The sequence below is a fragment of the Vanessa cardui genome, chromosome 11 (assembly GCF_905220365.1).
Source record: "Vanessa cardui chromosome 11, ilVanCard2.1, whole genome shotgun sequence".
Classification (NCBI taxonomy): domain Eukaryota; kingdom Metazoa; phylum Arthropoda; class Insecta; order Lepidoptera; family Nymphalidae; genus Vanessa; species Vanessa cardui.
The window spans coordinates 12,248,410-12,256,499 of NC_061133.1; the positions used below are offsets into that span (position 1 = coordinate 12,248,410).

An 8,090-nucleotide genomic window follows, 5' to 3' on the forward strand; every position below is an offset into this window, starting at 1 on the left:
TAGAATATTCTCATCCCACGACCTTTCGTCTTTGCCGTGATTTAAAGTGGAGAGGGCATTTAGAATGGTTCTGTTGAACCTCTCCACTTGACCATTGGCTCGCGGAGTTGCCACTGCATTAATGATATGTTTGATGCTATATTTGTTCGTAAAGTCCTTAAAGACGCTGCTTGTAAAGCTTGTACCTCTATCTGTGATTAGACGAGTAGAAACACCAAAATTACTGATATGATCTTTAAGAGCCCTAATCGTAGTTGCAGACTTTGTGTCTTTAACGGGTCTTATACTGGCAAATTTTGTAAATCCATCAATCAGAACTAAAAGGTAACAGTTGCCTTTCTTGCTTTTTACAAAGGGGCCAAGATGATCCACGTGAATCGTATGAAAAGGCACGCTGGGTTTATCTATGGGATGAAGCTCTTCTTCACGCTTTCCTCCTGGTGTCTTATGATGCAAGCATTCAAGGCAAGAGGAGACGTATTTTTTTACAAACTGATGATGAACTGAAGATGCGGATCTTTGAAAACCAATAATTTTTACGGATGCGTTGCAACGTTTTGTCGAAACCGCAATGACCAACATCGTCGTGGTTCATTTTAAGTATTTGCCAACGCACTCCTTTTGGCACAAGCCACTTTATTTCCTCTCCTACGACTCTGTATACGCGGTTATTCTTTAATATATAATTCTTATTAATGTCCAATATCTGTTCTGTATCAGAAGTGGACAGAATTTCTTTTATCTTTTTTATCTCCTCATCACCAGATTGTACAGTTGCGATCCAATCTTCTTCAGACTTTTCAGTGATCATGAATGTGTCGAGAAACATTGGGGTTTCTGTCTTAGCAATTCCAACTGGATTTCGGCTTGATGCGTCCACGTGAGCCATACGTGATCCCGGCCTGTATTCGATGGTGCAATCAAATTCCTGAAGTTGAATCCACCATCGGGCAAGTCGTGGTATTAAATCTCGTTTAACCAGAGTTGCGCGCAATGCATTGCAGTCTGTAAAGATTTTAAACGAGATACCGATAAGATAGATTCTAAACCGATTTAAGGATGCAACCACTGCCAATGTCTCAAGATCATACGAATGTAGTTTCCGCTCCTCTGGGTTGGTTTTTCTGCTAAAATACGAAACAGGCTGGAAAACCCCGTCACAATTAGCCTGGAGTAAGATACCAGCTAAACCTTCCTTACTGGCATCCGTATGAACTTGAGTTTCGGCTTTCGGATTATAAAGCGCTAGTAAAGGTCTGTCTACCAACATCTCTTTTATTTTATTGAATGCCTCATCTTGATTACCGGTCCAACACCATTTAACATCTTTTTTTAAAAGGTCAGTTAGTGGAGCAGCCAACGACGCATAATTTCTAATAAATCTCCTAAAATATCCTGACAGCCCCAAAAACTGTCTCAACTCATGCTGATTTCCAGGTTTAGGGAAATTAGCTACAGCCTCAATTTTACGCAGCCCTGGCCGAATTTCATCGGATTTCACTTCATAACCAAGGAAATCGATGGTCTCAAGGAAGAAATGGCATTTACTTAGTTTTAAGGTTAGACCACCCTTTTTGAGTAACACCAGAACCTCTTCTAATCGCTTAAGGCCTTCTTCTGTCTTTAGAAGGAATGAGAATATCGTCCATATAGACGATAGCGTACTTAATTTTTGCCTCGAGCAATATTTTATTTATGGTACGTTGAAAAACCGAGGGTGCGTTTACCAAGCCAAAGGGCATCCGATTGTACTCATACTGGCCATCGGGCGTCACAAAAGCCGTTTTGTGTCGTGACTCTTCCGCTATCGATATTTGATAGTAACCCGAGGCCAGGTCTAGGGATGTGAAAACCTTGTTGCCGGCTAATTGATCGAGTTGATCCTCGATACGAGGGAGTGGGTAATGTTCTTTTTTAGTTTTCCGATTTAACGCTCGGTAATCGACGCATAGACGCTTATCACCAGTTTTCTTTTGGACTAGTAAAATCGGACTAGCATATGGTGAGTTTGATTCCCTAATAATGCCATGATCGACCATTTCCTGAATCATATTTCTAACTAAAGTACGATCAGCATAGGACATTCGATAAGGTCGATAGACGACTGGCTCTGCATCATCAAGTTCGATCGTCATTTCCGTCAAGTTTGTGAAACCTAAATCATGAAGTCCAGTTGAGAAACAATTGCCATATTTTTGTATTAATTTTTGTAATTTTTGTTGTTCGTCCTTATTTAATTTATCACTACAGTTTAAATTTTCGGTTTTCTGACTTTCTGAAAATGTAACATTACACGAATCTAAAACGTTGTTTGATAATTTCGACTCTTTAGGAGTCACACGTGACAAAAGTGAACCCTTTTTTATTGTAAAAGTATCTGTAGAAACATTGTATATTAATAGGGCGCCTTGACCATTCCTAACCTCATATTCACCTGGAAGGAGAAAATATTCTTTACCTTCTGGACCCCTGATAGATCCATTCACGAAAACTTGACTACAAAGACTTGGTTCAGCTGTGATCTGAACAGCACATAACGTATTGGGAAATATTTCCGTATCTTTACTTGCCACTAAACGCGTCTTAACAGTGGGGGTCTGTTGGAATATAATTTCAGTAGGAGTCTTTGTAATAATAATATCCGGTTGCTCGGTAAAATAATGACCTAGTAAGGTTGATTGGGTTATTACGTAATCATCGACAATATACATATTTATGACCTTTTTGACATTTTGTACTTCAACGGTGACAATCGCCATACCTACTGGTGCGATAAGGTTAGCACCAATACCCCTGAGTACAGGCAAATCATCTGGTACAACTATTTCCAAATTAAGTTCCTTAGCTTTAGTAAGCCTAATAAGGGAGCATTGACTTCCTAAATCTAAATGACAATCAACAAAGTTATTGTTTATTTTAATAGTAATTATATATTTGGCAGTTGGATCATCTGTATGACTTAATTGAGCTACGCGTTTTTCAGTTTTATCGTTGGTAGGATTAGAGTCTTTCTCACGATCTTTGTTAAATTTATTTTTAAAACAATGAATGGACTGGTGGCCTAATTTATCGCAAGTAGAACATTTTGCATGAGGTTTGTTACATCTAAAACTTGGGTGGCCTACTTCATCACAATTGTAGCAAACCATTTTTGTATCAGGTTTTGAACCACCTGATCTAGAAGTTGATTTTTCATTTCCGGCATTTCTACGCTCATTCCGAAATTTAGAATACGATTCATGGTTTTCGCGGCTTGGTCCGACTTTAACAGTCCTAAAATATTTTAAAACCTTTTCCGGTTCTGAGAACTGCGCAGCTTGCGCACCGACTTTTACGGCCCTATCTTCTACCCCGTACAGTAGACAATCTACAGCCTGGCGTCCATATATCTTACATCTATTTAACAAATTAATTTTAGCGTAATAATATTGCTCAAGAGACTCTCCATATTTTACGCGCTTAGCCAGCATTTCAGTTAAGAGTTCTGCGTAGTCTTCACGAACGGGAAATGATTCAATTAGTTTATTTTTCCACTCGACCCATGTAAATTTCATACTAGGTAAGCTTTGATACCACGACTTGGCTACACCAGTTAGTTTTGGAAGGGCATAATGAATGATTTTCTTATCATCCCAACCGTATATTTCAGAACACTCTTCCACTTTTGTAAGCCACGTTAAAATTGTTTGCTCTTTAGACATAGGGTCGAACTCAGGGATAATGTTAGTATTAAAAGTTAACTTTGACTTATCTGAACTCTTGACTGACTGGATCACTTGGACTTCTATTCCTCTTACTTCCGGCTCTGAATGTGGAATTTACATCATCATCGTGCGCTCTTTCGATTCTTGTCCTGCTTCTTTCTCGCATAACACGTCTCGAAGAACCGGCACCAGGCGATCGATCCCGTGCGACTGAGGGCGTGCGAAGAGATCTTTCCATATTTCTTTGCTCTCGAAAATCATTTAGTTGCTGACGCTCTCCGTCAGACCGGCGAATACTCTCACCCTCGGTATCACGCTCCCGCGATACCCTGGGTTGCTCGGAATTATAATGTCCAGCTCTCCTGACCTGACCCTCATACCTGGGTTCTCCTGGCCAGCTTGCACGACTAGTATGTTGCCTTAGGTCTAGTGCGTCCTGACCCTGGCCCTCGAACCTGGGTACACCTGGGTCTGCACTAGTCCTATCATAGGCTGCTCTTTTTCGTCGATCATTGCCTTGATCCATAGCAAAAAGCTGAAACTGACAAATCTCAGTTTTAGATAACAATTAATATTCTCTTTCATAATAACCTGTTTTAATATTATGAAACCAGTCTAGGTTTGTAAGTTCACGTGTATTATTTCTTAGTCAACATAAAACACATCACATTGTCATTATGCTAAGATTAAGCGTTTTATAATAATAAAACGATTAGGTGATCATAATTAAATAAAAAAAAATATATATATCACTAGTCAATGAATGAAAAATCATTACGACACAAAATTAATAGTACACTTTTGTCGCATAATATTTGTATTTATTACTTTTATTCAATCTAATGTGTTAAGTTATACCTTCGTTATTATAAATCACAATAATTTTATCGATTTAGTATTATTACTTCTTACTTCTATTTATAATAAAATAAATTTTAATTTTTAATCATACTCAGATGTAGGTAGAAGAAGAGAAAAAAAAAATCTTTAAGCAATTAGATATCAAATTTAAAATATTAACGGTCAGTAAGTGACTTATAGTTTAGCTTTAAAGTACGTTTCTTTGGATGAAAAGAAAAAAAAATTATCAAAATAATTATAAAATTAAAAACCTACACAAAGTTCTAAAAAAAAATAAGAATAATGTACTATATGTACCTCCACGTTACTTACAGTTTCACGGTGGCGTGGAAAGGAAAATGATATTATCTTCCTTCGATCCCACTTATGAAGTTGAAGTCACATTTCCAGTTTAGCTAGCACTTTTAATAATTGAAACACGCTGATTTACACTTTTACAATTTTATTTTCTCTCACTACAATTTCGACGCGTCCGTATAACTTTTCCAGAACATTCTGCATGCTTCATTGCTTCTACCCACATTGTCCATCATCTGCTTTTTAATTCGTTTATTTGTCTAGTGTTGCTATTTTAAATATATTTATTAGTAATTATTTTAAATTAATAATAAGTGTTATTTTACACAATAAAACTCTATAATTAGATAATTATGACTTATTATTTAGCTTATATTATACACAATTTACCTAATGATCCTTTAAAAATATATATCTATTTTATATATATAAATAGGTAGGTTTACAGTAAGTTAAATTCTTAAATTTTAAAAAGTATTTAAAATTTAGGACTTCTAATTATCTGAATACAAGAACATTTGAACATCATGGATACTTACTTGACTATAGCGTGAATCGTAAAACTCAACGGCCATTATGACAGTTGCGTCAAATATTGAATTTAAAAAGTTTTGTTTGTAATCAATGTTATTAATTCCATTATTCTTATTTAAATAGCCTAAAATCAACAAAAAATGGATTCTGCGGTGAAAAATAAGTCAATCACACAGCCTAAGACTATGGCGGAATTGTTACCTGGACTTTGTGGTGCGTGTTTACTGGTTTATCATTTATTTTTGTTTCAATGTTTTTCAATCATGTATGCTTTCTTTACAATGTTGTTTTAGTTAATGTAGAGAAAAGTAATTTTTAAGAAATTATGCCATATTCAATGATAATGTGTTTTGTAAGGTATATTATCAAAGGATGCAGTTCATACTCTTACGGCTAAAAAACAATCCCGACCGACGACGATTCAATCGCGGACTGCTGAGAAAGTATTAAAACCAATGACTATTGCGCAAATGAGGGGTGATATATTAGGTTTGTGTGTTATATATAATCTTATACATTTTGAGCCTTTATTTTAAACTAATTTTAGTAGTTTTACCTGCTGTACTAGTATCAATTTCAATTTTGTATAGTGTATTTATTAAGAAAAATAAGATATTTGCTTTTTAAAAACTAAAATAGCAGGTTCTATTTAGATATGTTACCTAAATGCTTAGAAGAACAAAAAATTAAATAACATTTGGTTTCAGCATTAAGAGTACAGTCACCTCGAAAATTTGCCTTACCCACGGCTTCAGCAAAGAAACGACATTGGAATTCATCAGTGAAAGTAGAAAACAAAAATAAAAGTCACACAGCAGATGGGCAAATGAAGTATAATTCTGTCAGAAAAGTTCTTAATTTTCATTCCAAGCCAAAAGTATGGATTCCGTCTTTTTTGCATAAATTTAATAATTTTTTAATAAATTTAATATAATTTTAATTATTTCTTTAAATATATTTCAGCCTCCAAGTACTACCAGAGCAACAATGGCGATACCTGAACCTGTTAAATTTCCAAAACCAGAAATTAAAGCAAAGAAATCACTTCATATTCCAAGTAAGAATGTCATATTTATGTTTATGTAAATATGAATTAATATGATGCTAATAATGGTATTATTTTTCAGGTAAAAATAATGTGAGGATTAGTGGAATATGTCATATACCAGAAACACCTGTCATAACTAATAAGCTCAATAAAAACCGCATGACCATACAGCAACAAATCAATAAGGAGAATAACTCATACTTTGCCAATTTAAACAAAAAGCTTGCAGCTCCGAAGCCTCAGAATTTCAAAAAAGTTGTAACCAAGCCTGAAACACCCATTGCTAATATGTCTTTCAAATCAAACAGCGATGCCAGTTTCCTAGAAAAAGAAAAAGAAATAAATGATATAGAAGAGAAAACACAAGCACTGACAGAAGAACAGACCTTGGAGAATATAGCGGAAGTAACACCACCCGTTTCAACGCCATTTAAAGAATACAGGAATGTTCAGGAGTTTTTCAACCATACAGCTGAATCTGATAACTCAGCTTTGTACAATGACACAATTATGTGTTTTGAAAAAATGTCTGTCAACAATGAAATTAAGAGGGAAGAAAGTGTTATAGTTTCCCTTTGTGACATGTTAAATAAAGCTGCCGTTACAAATTCGGATAAGACCAGCACTGAACTAGAAGATTTACTTGAAGTGGAGAAACAAACAGAAAAAAATATAAAAATGATTGAAAATGGTATTAAAACATTAAAACACATCAAAGAATCACAGCTGAAATCTTTGCAATCAGTAAGAAAACTAATAAATGAAAAGAGGATACAAAAAGTTTCTGAGAATGAAATTAATGATCAAATTAAAAAGGAACAAGTTATAAATGAGCCATTTAAAAAGGAAACATGTTCAGAAACAAGTCCGATTCTAAGCAGGCCTTCAGTTATAAAAGCAAAATCACCTTCTTACAAGATACCAAAAAAAAATTTGTGTATGAGGAAAAAGGTATTTTATAAGTCTATGCCCAATGTATCTGATGTAATGCAAACCCCAAATAAGAATACAGACAAAGCTTTGAATATGTATATGGAAATGAAAGAGAAAATGAACTTTCTGAACACCCCATTAGTGAAACACCGTCATATAGAACCTCCAGACACACCTGCTGTCACATCACACAATTTACAAGTGCAATTAGACAAACTATTCAACGGAAGCTAAAACTTGAGGGCACTCTCCAATTTACTGGAGTGTGCTAATATTTATTTTCAATTACACAACTAACATTCAGTGGACTCGTTATTGCTGTATTTTTCTAACAGCAATTCCATCTAATTATGAAATTCTTAACATAATCTATTTGTATAATTTTACTAATATATTATTAAATTTAACATTTTTTTTAAACCAAATATGCTACTGGTTAGCTTAATAATTTAATCCTATATATATTGACTGCATTTGAGTTAAATGCTTTGCATATTTGTAGTGGGTTGTTATTTCATTATAATATTAGATAAATTTTGTACATAATGTCAAATTTTTATAATAAAGAATTTATGAAATATAATTTATTTTTACTTTAATTGATTAAATCAAAGTGGTAATTTAGAAATAAATAAAAACCTAACTTCGTTTATTTTTTTTCCAATATTTGTATGGAAAAGAAACGTTTAATTAACGTAGTTCCTAAATTATTT

The 8,090-nt window shown here is 34.4% G+C and overlaps 1 protein-coding gene across 1 annotated transcript; it reads left to right on the forward strand.

The window, feature by feature from the left end:
* The first annotated feature begins 5,350 nt into the window (after positions 1 to 5,350).
* LOC124533873 lies at positions 5,351 to 7,905 on the forward strand. Its single transcript, XM_047109420.1, has 5 exons — positions 5,351 to 5,609; positions 5,754 to 5,885; positions 6,104 to 6,273; positions 6,360 to 6,453; positions 6,524 to 7,905. Exons 1-5 carry the CDS (start codon positions 5,537 to 5,539, stop codon positions 7,609 to 7,611), a joined length of 1,557 nt encoding a protein of 518 aa, XP_046965376.1. The 5' UTR covers positions 5,351 to 5,536; the 3' UTR covers positions 7,612 to 7,905.
* Positions 7,906 to 8,090: the final 185 nt, after the last annotated feature.

What these genes read in the sequence shown, in the direction of transcription:
- LOC124533873 (XM_047109420.1), top strand. Translation starts at nt 5,537, where the DNA reads ATGGATTCTGCGGTGAAAAATAAGTCAATCACACAGCCTAAGACTATG. An exon ending in ATTTTCATTCCAAGCCAAAA is followed by an intron (nt 6,274 to 6,359) that starts GTATGGATTCCG and finishes AATATATTTCAG; the next exon opens with CCTCCAAGTACTACCAGAGC. An exon ending in GAAATCACTTCATATTCCAA is followed by an intron (nt 6,454 to 6,523) that starts GTAAGAATGTCA and finishes ATTATTTTTCAG; the next exon opens with GTAAAAATAATGTGAGGATT.